We start from the raw sequence: 15,557 nt of genomic DNA on the forward strand, positions 1-15,557 counted from the left end.
CTGGGAAACAGAAAAATTTCAGATTTGCTTTGCAGCTGGATTTGTTAATCTACAACTTTCTTCCTGTTCCTTGAAACACTGTCACATACAAAGATTAAATACTAGTTAAATAACTTTGGTTATCAGGAAGAGTTCAAATCTCTTCTGTTCTTATCCTGCAAGTACAACATATATCTATGAACTCCGACGTTGTATTTGTATCACCTCCACCCACACCTATATAACTTTTATTGCTGGAGAACACACACTATCATGCCAGAAAAATGGAGTATATGTGATTTATGTCAATCGTTGACACTGAACTCAATGGAGATGCCTGATACTATCTCTGTATTTTATTACTCTCAACATGCACTTGTGTTAGCCATTAACATACCAGTGTTAGCCATTGCCTTCTCACAGAAATAAAAAAAACCCCAACAACGCATCAGAGGGTATGAAAAAAGTTTTGAGAGGCTGAAGAATGCTACATTTGTCTTTGTGTCCTACAACTAATAAACCCCATAAGAATATGAACCAGTCCTAAAAACCAAAAAAAAAAAAACAAAAAACCCAGTGATTTATTTATATCTTTAAGGACAATAACTTTTAAATCTGTTTTTTACTGCAGCATAATCAAGTTTAATAGTAATAATGGGAGATAAAGTAGTGTGCACAGTAAGAGCTTAAACATAAGAAACATTAAACGTGACTTTTGACTGTACTGAAGGTGGCTGAGCACTAAGTTATCTTGGAATTTCAGTAAGGGCAAGGAACCATACTCACTTAAACAATACAATCTGAGTTGTTCAGGATAACAGAAACAAGAATTTAATTTTGCCATGGGAGCTTTGAATAGTATCCCATAGAGAAATATTCTCAAATAACATGTAACCATTCTGTATATTTTTCATAATCCTTTTTGTTAAATAATTGAAAACTAAAGTAGGAACACTTAAAAATGTTAAATGGAAAAGAAAGACATTGGCAAACAGTTTTGCAAAAGAAAGAAATCTTCTATCCAAAAAGTAGTTTAAGAACTGTGGTATGAATTTGTCATAGATAAAACCCTGTGAGGGACATCAGAGAACCCACAAATATTTATGGAATGAACCACAATCTGTATACAGAAGTTAACAAATGTCTCATTACAAATGGGATATGGTTTTCCCAGTAACAGAAGCACACAACTTGCATTATATTTAACTTGAGAAGCTGTTATAATTAAAAATACTACAAAGAAAAAAGTTCGCTTTATATATTACTGGAAAATACTTTACAACAAACAAAACATTTGTTGAAACCAAATCTGATTGAAATTATATTTACTCAAAAACAGTTAAGAAGAAAACTGTATAGAATAATAAGGGTTTTAAAGCTTTCCTGAATTATTTTACAACAGTTATTTATCACAGCCAAGACTTTTGGATGTTAATTTTCATTATGTAAAACAGAAAAGTAACCTTGATATGTGGATTCAAACATACATTTTAAGAATCAGCAAAGGAAATCCTGGGAAGAAACTATAAGCAGTTTGTGTAAAATAATTTAACGCTACTTTAGTAACTTACATAGGGGAACCCCCCCAACTCTTAAAATGGCATTAATTCCCAAGGACCAACTATTTATTTTCTCCCACATTAACAGGAACCCCAACACCTCCGCTCATTCTCCCCAGTATTTTACAGTAACAAGCAAAATATAAAGCTACTTGGTTAGAAAAAAGGAATGATTAAAGAGAGGTAACTTGAAAGAAGAAAAGAAATGTAAAAACTTCAATAATGTTGCTTTATAACATAAACCATACAACAACTCACATAAATATTTGTAGCTTTCAGTTTACCTTTTATTTTCCCGTTTTACAGCTCATCTGAAAATTTTTCATTGCATTCAAGTTGCTGAGCATGTAAACTGTGAAAGGTATCCTGGGATTTTAAAATGGTATTTAATGTCTTCTTTTTCTTTGTTTCTGTGCCTTTTTGTTTACTTTTTTTAAACTGTTACAGTCTGTTTAATAACGTTAATACTGAATCTGAGAATTTTATTAAAATTCTGTTCATAGTGTCAGATTCTATGCTGTATTTCAAAAGCCCCAAGCATGATGGCAGATTAACTGACCTAAGCCCAGGCTGCTGCAATACTACCCTTCTGCTAGGGCTAATGCTTGTGTGACTATACAATAAATAGGCTCAGGGCAACGACCTGACTGAAAAAAATTGCCCGATGCCTCCATCAGCTCCCTCAGCCAGCTCACTATACACAACTACAACCAGCAAGACCACACCGCTGCAAAGAGAAGTAGGTCTCTTAGAATAGCTTGAGTTTAGATTTGCAACCTAGGTGGGCACAAAACTCATTGCCCAAAGAGAACCATAGTTTCAAGAAATATTAAAAATCAGTATTATGCCCACCTGACTCTGGGCTGCCCAAGGAAGCCCAGGGCCATGCTTCACTCCTTTAGCCCCTCCACTGGGCATGGCTAGTCTGCACATCAGTTGCTTCAGTGGGAGGTTGAGAGACCTCTCTATTCAAATAGCTCTTCAAACATCTGACATGTTTTCTCTCTGCCATGGTAAATCAATAATTAATTTGGGAAAGAATTAAGAGTTTGAAAAATATTTTCAAATGGGAAAAAGGGCCATTATTAGAGTTAAGGGAAGCAAATCATTACACAACCTGATTTCCCTGAAGACAGTGTGTTTCAATGCTGGTTGAGAACAGAGAGAGACATGAGTTTTCCGAGGGGTTAATTTAAAATGTGCAAAAGGTTATGAAACTAGGTGAAGAAATTATTCTTGCTAGGGAGAAGATGACAAGAAATGCAATAACCTTAAGGTCTCAATAAAAAAACCCCACAACCAACTATGCATAACAAGTACTTATCATCTAAAGATTAGGAAATATCAAGGCAAGGCGTTCAAAATATTTAGCATTTCGGTATATAAAATGATAATAGAATATAATGAAAAGCTCAAAAAGATTAAAAATAACCAAAATTCAAACAAACTTTTATTTGTTTGAATTTATTTTGATTGGCTTCACCATAACAGGCTTCATCACAGCAGAACTGCAGCTTTTTGGAAAAAAGGAAATGGAAAAACCTATGTCAAACAGCACTTCAAACCAGTACAAAGGAAATCCTAATCTCTCCCCCACTCAGTCACCATAAACATATTACAGATTTCAAAACTTAAGTTGTATGAACTTCATGTGTCAAGCTCCATATATACCACAGAGCAAATACTAATGAACTGTGTTAAACCAGTGTTTGAGACAAGAAATATCACAGGATCAAGGAAACTCTTGAGTTCAGGCTGCCACATATCTTTACCTTAGCCTTGACTTTGCAGAACATACAGTAGTTAAGATCACCCACAGCTGAGAAGCCTTTTTATAGAACAAAGTATAGCACACTAGCTCAACAGTGAAAGCAATGCCCTTGTGAAAGTTTCACTTTACAACTGCTATTTACTTCTGACCTTAAGCTGTTAAATGATAGCATCTTTATTAAATAGTCAAAGAAATGAAGTACATGCTACAATAAGTTATATAAAATACGGCACTGAACACTTTGTAGACTCCTTTTTTGAAGAGATGCTTCTCTCATGCCTGTCTCCCAGCTTCACAGCTAAACTGTCTGACCTGAGAATTTCATGACCTGAACCTACAGGCCAGTTGAAAAGGAGTCTGGAAACCTATCGCTATTTTAGTTCTAAATCACACACAGGTGTCAGAATGAACTACACCTAAATAATGAAACGATCATAACCACAATGTAAACTCAAAAGCCTTACCAGAAAAACTAAATGCAATGCCCTAAGCACTAATAGTGAGATCTTCACTCTCCTGCAACTCCTTCACTGCTAAGCAAGTGGACTAGAGTGAGGCAAACGGCCAAAATAAGGCTTGAACATGGAGCATGAAGACATAATTTACCCACTGAAGTGTGTGTGCAAGCCAGACATAACTGGTCAGGCATTGACCTGGCACTGATACATAAGGCCAGAGGAGACTAACGCATTGCCCTGCACTGCTAAAGAATGGGCACCTCCACAAGATGCCCAAGCCCAGAGTGGTTCTCCTCATCAAACCTCACCACTGGAATCCCTCCCAAACATGTATGCAAGTTCCCATGACCTTCCAGGTCAAATTTGAAGGAATTTGAGAAATCTGTGAAGTTGCTCTTTGAAATCTCTGCCTGTGTCTACAGCAGGACTATTGGGCACAAAACGCATCTCTGTGTATCTCAAAAAAAGTAACCTCATCCCTCATCCCCCTTCCTCCTCACAGAGGGCTGGGATGCTGCTAGGGTGAGGAACACAGTTGTGCAAATACCTCAGCCAAGTAGGAGCAGCATTACCAACTGAAAGGAAAAGCTTTGCAGATAGAATGCATATTAAGTTCTCAAAACAAAATTGAAAGTATCAATAAATCATTGAGGAGGGATGTTATTTTTTATATTTTATTTAATACACACATTGTTTGTGAGTTACTAGGAGACTTCAAAAAAATAACTTTAAAAATTTACAGATTTCACCTTTGCTCTGTTTGAATGAATTGGTTATTCCTTTGAATTCATTCTTTATTGACATTTACTTGATCATTTTTTTTCCCTGACATATTTAATAAGGTTTCCAAAAGAGCTGCCTTGACTAACAACAAATGGATGCTTAAATAGCATAATAATGCCAGCACTCTCTCGCAGGAATGTTTCTATAAAGCATATTTCAATTTGCTTTCTACGAGGAACTGTACAAAGAAATTAAAATGTACTATAAGAATCAGATTCAGTGCTACTAAGTGAAAGAGAAAATATCAGGTGGGTATGTGTATTGACCACACAGTAATTAAACTGATTAATTAAATAGAAAATACAGTTGGAGAAATGCTATTCTTATTACAAATTTATTTTGACTATCCAATTAAAAGTATTTCAAATACTGTATTTAGGCAAATTAGTTATGTATTATTGCAGATTATAGTAAAACTCACAATTAATGAAATTTCAAGTAAAAATAAGATTGGTAGTTAAAGCTGAACATTCTAAAAGTTGAATTCTGAATACAAATTTAGCTTTGAATAGCTTTTGGTATTAGATAATTAACAAGCTACATTTCTGAAACTAAATGGGCAGTTCCAGCTGTTATTTTACAATTAGGTTCCACTGAGGGTTTTAAATTAATAACTGTTGCAACAGAAACAGAGTCAAACATGCCAATGTTAATTAGGAGTGGCGTTTCCATGTAATGCTATCCATATTTATGAATATTTTACTGGGCGAAAGGTCTAAGTAGACTTTTTTCTTTTTCATCCTCTCTACTAAAGATAGAAGAAGAGAGAAATGTAAAGCAGGAAAAGACTTCACTTCCAAGCCCTGTTCCAGTGAGAGGTACAGGATTCTTACGGAAGATACGTGACATTCCTAAGGTCCTTATGCTAAAAAACCCATGGGTTCAAGTACAATAGCAAAGGACAGTATTTAGAACTTGCTATTTAATATGAACATTTTGATTTAAATCCCAATTGAACAATTAATAAAGCTAAAGATCTATGCAAAAAAATCTAAGATTGCATATCTCAATTAAATGTAGATATAATCCTGTTAAAAAAAGAAGACATATTGTGAGGAATAAAAACATCTTGGTCTGAAATCTGAAAAATTAGAAAATAAATTACAGGAACAAGTTTAAAATATTGTTACAATTTTTTTTTTTTACTTAACACAGGAAGAATAGAATGGAAAATGGTGCCTCTCAGTAATAAAAGAAATATTTCTCCTTGAAATAGTAAGATTTTTTTTTTCCTAAAAGTTCTTTTCTATATAACATTACCTCTGCAGTTTTGATCCTTTTGAAATTGAAGAAAAACTGCAATAGAGATTTTATGATGCACTGTAACTTTCACTTTTTCTAATCCCCTATGCTATATATGCACATTTTATTAAGCTGCTCATTATTTCCATCAAAAACTACACATGCATACATTTTTTTCACTGATTATCTTTGTTGCCTTTATTCAAAGAAAAAGATAAAGAAACTCAGGTCGCTCAGCATTAGCTAACTCCTTGTTTGCGTACCAAATAAGCTTCAAGGAAGTATTCAAAAAAATAAACCAGAAATTTTCCATTAGAACCTTTATAAAATAATCAGCTCCTAAGAGGAAATTATTCATATTAGGTCTGCAGTCTAGGAAACATTTAGTTCTGTTAATACTAAATTTCAATGAAAAAAGATTTTTTTTTCTAACTGTTAATTGGTTTTAAAAGGAAAACATCAAGAACAAACCTTTTTGCTCATACCACAGTTATAGAAAATCCAGGATTTTTGTAACAATAATTTAAAGATAGAGTTTTTTGAATATAAACATGTCCCACAGCAATTTAATACTGAACAAAAAAAAAAAATTCTGAAGAGAAGATGCTTATAGATGTGGGTGCTGTTGAAAAGTTTTGAAAAGCAGTTGATTTTCCAAACCACATTTGAAAGAAAAAGCAGATTTCCACACAGACTTCTGGCTATGTATGTGCTTCTTGCATAAACTCCTTCCATCATTCTTTCCTTCTGCTCACTCCAGCACTATCAGCACAGACACAGAAAATTGTTTATTACTTATCTTTTTTAACTGAAGGATTTTTGTGGGCATTACATGATTATTACATGCATGTTCTAGATAAAGCTCCTTGAAATAAAGATAAATAGCAGATATTTTATAAGAGAAACAACAATTGTTTTGTTATTTGTAAATGTTTGAGTGTTAAAAGAAAACAGTAGACTATAAAAATGATGAACAGAGCAGATTAGACATTTATGATAAAAAAGACTTGTATTGATGAAAAGTTTTATGAAAAAATAAGAAATAATTTACAGCTACCTTTTCATGATTAAATTCTTTACATGTAATTTTTTTGGGGGTGGGGGTGTTTAAAGAATTTCCATTTACATTCATAAATTGAAAACAGTCTAAGGACAGCTTTATGCTTTGATCTATGAAAGATCTATACATGAAAATGACCATGGAACATTCAGACCTGGACTATTAAGCTTTGATGTATGACATGAGTGAAATCCTTGGATCTCAAAAATGATGAATCCAGAGTGTAGACAATAATTAGATTTTTTATTAGCCAAGCTGAGGAAAGCTTGTGATTCCTTTCAACTAAAGTTTCAGAACTTGATAGTTTAGCAATATTTATTATGAACTTTATAAGCAAGGCTTTTCACAATAGCCTCCAAAGAGCCTGTATTCTCTGTGCTCTTTGTCAGTCGTTTCATTTTTGTTATTAACAATATTTTACCTTAAAACTATTTCATTCTATCTGTTCATGGATACTCCCTAAAATTCTATTAAACAGTGTTTCATGTCAGTTTGCTAAAACAACCATGCTGGGGATGATTGGCAATTATCTACATAACCAAGCAGGCAATTTGCACAGTATTTGGTATAGCAGGGCCCTTATCCCAATTCAGAAGTAGAACTAAATGTCATCTCTATTTCACCTCCATGCTGCTTCATACTTAAGCAGAGCCATGCGTCTACATCCTTTTATTTTTCAGTCAGAGAAATAGAATTGCTGGTTTTTGTGATGAGGTTCTCAGCCATTATCCTATTGATAACGTCCAGTTCTGCTGGTACTTACCACAGCTAGTACTATTCATTGTTATAAACCCCCCAACATACACACTTTTTAATTCAGTCCTTTTTATGTCATGTTTCCACTAACTAAAAGTGTTCAGAGATTCCAACTATGATCAGCTTAATTGCACTAAACACTGTTTGTATATACAGGACAATACTGTTGTAATCTAAAAAGGTGACAAAATGATCTCACAGAATGTGAGCTAATTGGGCAGAAAACTGGTTAAGATGACTACAGACACATTTGATTAGTTCCACTTCATTAAAGCATTATAATTTATTCATGCTGATATTCTACACTAGACACTTGTATTAAAAGAGAAAGAACTAAGGAAATGACAAAGGGAAAACACATGAAGACGCACAAAGAAAGAATTTTGGCATTTTGAGCTACCCCAGGAGATGGTACTCTGTTGCAGCCATCTCCATACACGGAAAGGGATCTTCTGGCCTGGTGCCCTCAGAATTGCTTTATATCCATCAAAAGTCTGTTCTTGTGACAAGTGATTAACAAACTAATAAATAATCTGGTAGGTTTGTTGTCCAGAGAAAGACTTGAGCAAATTGATCTAAATTGCTTTGAGTAGGAGGCTGGATGAGATGAACTAGAGAAGTCCCTTCCAACTGAAATTATTCCATGATTCTTTGATTCCCTTGGCTTTTTTTAACAGAATCAGCCACATAACTGCTTGTAGCACTCTCCACATAAAACCATATATTTATGTTTTTAGAGAAGTGCTCACTGCTAATAAACTGTAACTGATGTCCTCCAAAGTGATCAGAGCATTGCTACAAACACAACTGAAAAGTCTCTGTGCAGCTGGCATGCAGTTCAGTTCTTAATTTCATTACACTACTACTGTAGCAGAAGCATATCTTTGATGTTAGGTACCAAAAGGTCCATAGATGAAGAGTTTTATGAAGATCTTGAGGAAAAAAACTTCAGCTGGAATTTTTATCTTACTAGACACCACAGCACCAAACAAGAGTGAGCCCAGGACTGAGAAATGCAATTTTTTTTGCCTCCAGAGAGATCACTGTTTTTTCCTGTAGTTACAGCATTTATAAAATGTCCTTCCAATGTAATTTCTCTGATACCAAATAACTGGCTTTCACTCCATCAGGGCATTAACATGATTTCCCTATCTCAGCACTCTTCCTCACCCAAACTGCTAGACCTTTCTTTGTTTTGTCAAATGTATTTGACCATTCATTTGGCCACTTCACAAGTTTAACATACACATGCTGTTCATACACAGCATGACTACACAAGGCAAGAAATGACCACATCATCTTGTTTTTCTGCAGCCTGCTAAGTCGTTTCCGAGCAGCAGCTCCCCCAATCCCAAGTCAATATGATCAGGTAGTTAAACCCCCCAAAAATGTGGCGCTCTCCTTCACTGTGTAGGAGAAACTTCATTTACTCTGACTATCTGACTCCTCCAATTTTAACTAACTGCTTTCCCCCCTCTTTAGCCAGGCTAGGTACTTGCCTCACCTGCATTCTTATGCAAGATCACCTTTATTTTGTGCCCTGTCCCTGTCCCAAGTTCTTCTGGTATCTACAAGAGTTCTCCACAGAACCAGCAATTTCTTGATGGGAACATACAATTCTGGTCATATTTGTTGAAGACAAACACACCTTAGCTGGGGTTTAAGAATCAGAAATTCAGAAGAAATCCTAAAAACAAACTAACCAACTCCTAGGATTTAGTAGAAAAAAAATGAAAAGGAAAAATTGTCTCTTACTGTGACCAGCTAAAAATGTGAAATTTCAGGAGCCATATATTTACTGTAATGGTACACGCATCTTTGTTTATTATGTGTATCAACAGTCAAAACTAAATTAATCCATTTTCTACTAGAGGGAATAGTTATTTTAAAACTAATTTTTATATGGTATAAGAAAACTGAAGTTACTATGTCAATACAGTCCTTTCCAACTTCCAATAATCACCTGAAAAAAATATTTGTGCCCAAACTTTTGGGACATATTGTTTTTCCAGTATTCTATTTTCAGTTTAGTTCTCTCTACAAGTTAAGTAAACCAAGACACAGATGGAGCCACTTCAGCTTACAGGCAAGAAGTGCCCCAGTTTATTTAGTATGACCTGCAGCCATACAAGATTTAACTTTCATGCACTGGCATTCTGTTAATGATATATGAGCATATTCAGTTTTTAACATATAAATTTATGGGACAAATTTAAAAGATATTTGGAGATTCTATTCAGCCTTTAGCCAAGAAAAAGTTTCTCTGCCTTTCCTAAAAGAACAGTTTCTAAATGAGAAGCAAAAATTCTTCTTTCTCATGAAACACTACAAAAGTGACATTAATTGCATGTGGTTGTAGTTCAGACCTAAACAGAAGACTGTTTAAACCAAAGTGACACCACAAATTAAGTTTGTATCCCCACTCCAGAAACACTGCAAAGACAGTGGTTCAGACAACAATTTATTTTCTTTTATTCTATTAAAAGCAGCAGCGGCAAATTACAGGAGAAGAGAGGGTGAAAAAAACCAGAAGATGACATGTTGGGATTATTAGAATGCTGTAGCAGCTAATTCTTCAGTAATCAACAGGCTGCTATAATTAAGTTTTTTTTTCTAGAGCCTCTCATGCTGGATATTGTACTACTTGTACCTCTGTTGATATTTACTGGGAAATCTTTCACCAAAATACATGAGTTACACATTGTGTGGGTTTGCTCATTTTACTACTTGATTTTTAAGCATTCTGTATTAGCTCCAGTTACACATTTTTGCTATCTAGTACCATCTACTGTGGGCAGGTTGAAAAGGGTAAGTATTGTGTTACAAAAAAAATCGTCATATTTGGAGAAATAAATACTAACATCAGGCTCGTGTTAAAAATATCCCACTGTTGGTTTTTCTTCCTTGAATACAGACTGTGTCTCCTGCCCTAACAATACAAAAACCTTTGTATTGTCTTATTTTCTGAAGAAAAATTGACAAATGGTAAAGTTTACTCCACTGGTCTAACAGCAGTGACTGCCATGTAAGAAAATGAATGGCTATCTCCAACCATGCTTCTGTAAGTACAGTATGTTCTGGATCAAAGAATATGTTTTAGAAAATGCATCTACTTCAACTCCAAACTGGAATCTTGATATTTTTAATAAAAAAATATTTTTTTATATTGCTCAAAAGCATTGAGGCTTGCTTAAACAGATCAAAATAGCAACCCTCTTCCCAAAACCAAACGACCACCCACGACCAACTTCAATATTGTCTCATAAAATGCTGCAAAGTAACTTGACACTCTGCCCCGACATTATTTTAAAAACACTAAAGCTAGTATAACTGGATGATTAAAGGAACAAAGATAAGACTGAGTCATATGACAGCTGCTGAGAAATTAGAAGAATGGTCATTGAAGCAGTTAGAGGAAATTACTGAAAATGGCAGACATTTCTCAGAAAAAGACACAGGAGGCATGAGGTTGTGAGACTGGTTACAAAGAAACCAGTAACAGTCAGATGAGAGATGTCTGTGGCCCACTGCTTGTTTCTACCTTACTCATTTGCTGTCTTGATTTCTAAAGGAGGACTGGACCATATTGTAACTGTATAAAACTATGAAAACCAAATATAGACTGCACAAACCTAGTCTGGGACATTTATGTATATAAGACCCAGAAACCCATAATGCAAGAAGACAACAGAATCTTTAAGCAATTGAGTGACTTCTGGTTTGAAAAGCACAGAATTTCTGTATTTCAGGTAAAGCCACAGATGCAAAGATACGAGACTCAAACACGTAAACTGGCATAGCTTCATTGATTTTAGATTTAAATTGCATCCTTTCTGTTGCTTACTCACTGACTTGTGGCATGCATACAAGGAACATTGCATAGTTCCCCTAGGTGACAGAAATGACCTTATGGAAGCTGGTACTTGCAGCTTCCACTCTACCATAAGGGATTTTTCTGATATATTTTTGGTTGCTGTGAGAAGAGCAGAATCTACATTTGGTTCTATAACTCTCAAAGAGTCTCCTTGGACAAAGAGGGCAGAAGCAGGAAGAGCCTATGCAAACATTGGAAATATCTCTTTTATCTGTGGGTGCACAGAGTTGGATGAGGCCCTGTCATCCAAAGAGATTGCTGGTGCCAGGCTGCAAGGTTTCTTCCACGAAAGCCCCATCATACAATAGATACCATGCTCATTTTTTAAAAAAATAAAATAAATTATAAACTACTATAACTAAACGCACAACCAAACCCACTAATTTAAATGTTTCCACATGGAAATATAAAGAAAAAGACTCTCCAACAACTTCTAAGTGATCAGAAGTGAAACTGGAGATATTTCATGGTCTCCTAAAAATCCCAGTCTTGACAAAAAGTAAAACTTGCTGTCATTTTCTAGGCAGTAAATGTTTTACTGCTGGGAAAAGATTTTGATGTTTGTAATTTCTATTGAAGAGCACTATGAAGTAGTTAAAAATATTTCCACATCTGAAAAACAGACCAACGGGAAGTATAAGACACTTGTTCATCTGTATTTCTGTGACTTTTCTCACTTGGTATTATTTGCAACCATACTTTCATGTCTGGCAACAGTGCCAACTCTACTAAGGATCATATATTACTTTTATCATGTTGATTACATATGTTCACCAGTTTTGCTGCCTATATATGATTAGTGTGGTTTGCACATACTTAGTGACACAATCCAGAGCATGACATTTTCACAGAAAATGTGTTTACTGGCAAAGAGGTCCTTAGAAGTTTGCCTTCTTTTCAGCTTTGATCTACATGACATCAGGAAACCTACAGTTTGAATATATGTTTACCATTTATATTATTAAGATCTATCTCCTTCACACTATATGGCTACTGAGCACTTTGGTAGTCGCAAAAAATTTCCTTTTCTCTTAGGTGAACTTAGTAGTAGCTGAATAAAAAAAAGCCTCTTAAAATGTTCTCATCTGTGAGCTTAAGCTTTATAATGACTTGACATTTAAATTCTGTTATTCATCAGCACTTCACAGAAGAACTTGATTTGTCTAAATGGATTTGAAAGCCCACAAGTGAAGAAAATCAGAAAAACCTGCTTTTGAATATCAAAAGATTGTATGTGAAAAGTATTTTTACAGGCTGCACGTACCAGTTTTATTGATCAATTAACTTCTCCCAAAAATGAATTTTTCTGAGACCATATATTAAAACCCAACCCCTTCCCCCAACACTTACTGATAAATGTCTTTTCGGAGCACAGCTCTACTAAGGGGGTTGTCAGCCTGAGGAGCCATAGAGACAGATCCAATCTTGAGAACCAAAGTGTCTTCTTTAATTGCTGGATTAGCTGTAGTTAGGAGAACAGAAAATATGTTTGATTAGAAGTCAAATGCACATAGCAGAAATGCTGAAAACCTATTTCTTATAAAAATCTAAATAAGAATGTCTCCTAAGGATTCAGTTCTGCTCAGGAGCAACAACTAATGCAGAAAAAAAAAAGCCATGAAATTAATAGCATTGTTGTGATACCTAAGACAAAGCTACTGTCATTTAATTTCCCCACAGAGTTTTATCACGCAACTAAATCCTGGTCTGTGATTTCTCATTTTCTCTGATGCTTTTTTTTTTTTTTCCTGTTCAAAATTATGTTAATCCCACAGACTACTTTGTGATCTGTCTGTTTGTCCAATAATTATCTGCTGATATATTAGCATGTAACACACTCTGAATCATACACCCTTTTTAATATGGGCCTAGGTCCTTTAGATGTAAAACACTACAGGATATTACGATGTAATCATCCTAGCAGCATTTGGTATGGGTTGCAACACACATGAAAAGTTCAAACACAAGGAATGAAACAAGAGAATCTGAAATCTGACACATATAAAGAACAAGATGTAGTACTGGACAGTAAATTTCACATCAATAAAAAATTATTCCAAGAAAAAACTCCGTTTTCCACTTCATTTCTATCATATTCAAATTTCACCCACATGTACAAATTCTTAGTTTTAAAAGCAGTAGTCATACTAGAAAACCAAAAAGTTCTGCCCAGAAAACACCAGCATTTCTTGTAGCAAACGAAGTGTGTAAATTTTCCTTACAGGAAAAGACTGAGTCTACTGCATCTCCTTCTCAGCAGACACAGACATACAGAAAGCATTTGGATAAGTTTCTGCTCAGAAGACTGCATTGTAACTAGGAAGGCCCCTGAGAACATGTGATGCAAGGTCAAAGAGTTCATCATCTGAAGTGAAATGGTCCACTGCAACACCAGCGTGACACATAACAAGGACGGAACATCACCACACTCACTCCCATGCCCAAGGAAATTCTGCAAGACTCTCATATCTGAGTTCTGAAAACAAAACGATAGTAGCAGAACATAGTTTAAATATTCCACTGAAGAGTGAAATTCTTGGTGTGGAAAGAATTAGCAAAATCTATGAGCTTAAAAAATGGCTTCTTCAGACCTGTTAATGTATCTGTGAATAAGACACCATGCTTTGCAGCTATACATACACATCTGTATATTTTTAAACAGATATATGAAATCACATAATTCACAGAAATTTTAATATGATACTTTGAAACAACTGTAGGGAATGCTGCAGTAAACATGCAGCAGAATGGTAACACAAGTTCCAACACACAACTAAATCACAACAGAAGAGATTTACGTAAAAGAATATCATCTACTTAAAAAGCAAAGTCAAATTCTTTAGATCCCCAAAGCAGAGCAAAACCTTATACAGATGGTTTGGTTGCCAGAACTAAGGTAGAAAAGTTAAGCTGACAACAAAGTCTTATTTGTGACTAAATCAGAAACCATCTCTTCAGCTATTACATCAAAAAACACATAAGGCATTGTACCAAGTATTAGAATTGCTGCCACTGTACATTTAATATATTGGATTTTTTTTCCTGATACTCACATAAGAACTAGGAGCAAAGGTATTAAATATACTTCAAATTGTAATTGCATCTTAATTAGGTGGAAAATGCCTTAATCTGAGAAGTGGTTCTTAATAAAATATATCTTAGGCTAAGAATTTTAGTTTTTCTCTCACACACTGCAAAGCAAAATAAACACAGGACTACTCATCACAGTCTCTATTATGTAAGCATTTTAGGATATTTTTTTTTTTCAAGGCTGGACGTGGTTCTTTTGTGTACAGCTTCCTGTAGGTCAAGAAATTAAGTCAATCTCAGAAAGCAATACAGGCATTAATATTTTCAGCTGGTTTCTAATGAGTGGTAATCTGAGTCATGACTTAGGATGATGAATTCATATCTCCATTCAGTAACTGATGAATGATGTCATTAGCTTTTCAAAACGTATGAATGATGTAGTAAACATAACCACAGTCATAATAAATATATTACAAAAATGAGGGGGGGGTGTGAAAGTTCTACGCTACACAACATAAGTACAATCTTGGAAAACCTTACATAACCAAGCATAATAATGTTCAGAATCTCACTTGGTTTAACCCACTCATCTCAGTCGTCTCTTTGCTGAGCTAAAAACATTATGCTCTTTTAATCCTTCCTGGTAAGGCTTCTTCTTCAGCACTTTATTAACGTTTGTGGTGCTCTTCTGTACCCTCTCCACTTTTACCAACACCCATTTTTTATAACAGAAAGCAAATTGGACATGATATTCAATTATCTGCCACATACAGAAATACAGTTACCTTCCTTATTTCATTTCACTATGTCCACTGTGACCCTTAAACTGTTTTCACCTACTGTTTCCCAGGAGAGCCTCTCCAGTCCTGAATAAATACTCTGCATAAATTGTTTCCCTGACATTTAACATGAGCTTTAAAAGATTCAGTATATTTTCAACAAGCAGTGATATAAGCAGTGATCCAGATGCATGGCCTATAGAGTCCTTAACATCATTTTCTTCTGGAAATACTTTGCAACACACGTTGATGCTAGCAGCAATGGT

The 15,557-nt window shown here is 34.9% G+C and overlaps 1 protein-coding gene across 8 annotated transcripts in view; it reads right to left on the reverse strand.

Moving 5' to 3' along the window:
• The window catches only part of VPS13B (vacuolar protein sorting 13 homolog B), a 477,951-nt gene that overhangs the window by 178,117 nt on the left and 284,277 nt on the right, over positions 1-15,557 (reverse strand). For all 8 annotated transcript variants that reach the window (XM_080380100.1, XM_080380101.1, XM_080380096.1 and 5 more), the window contains one exon: positions 12,833-12,944. In XM_080380100.1, coding sequence (XP_080236226.1) covers positions 12,833-12,944 — 112 coding nt within the window. The remainder of the gene's footprint in view (positions 1-12,832; positions 12,945-15,557) is intronic.

Source organism: Falco punctatus (assembly GCF_963210335.1).
Source record: "Falco punctatus genome assembly, chromosome: 3".
Taxonomy (NCBI): domain Eukaryota; kingdom Metazoa; phylum Chordata; class Aves; order Falconiformes; family Falconidae; genus Falco; species Falco punctatus.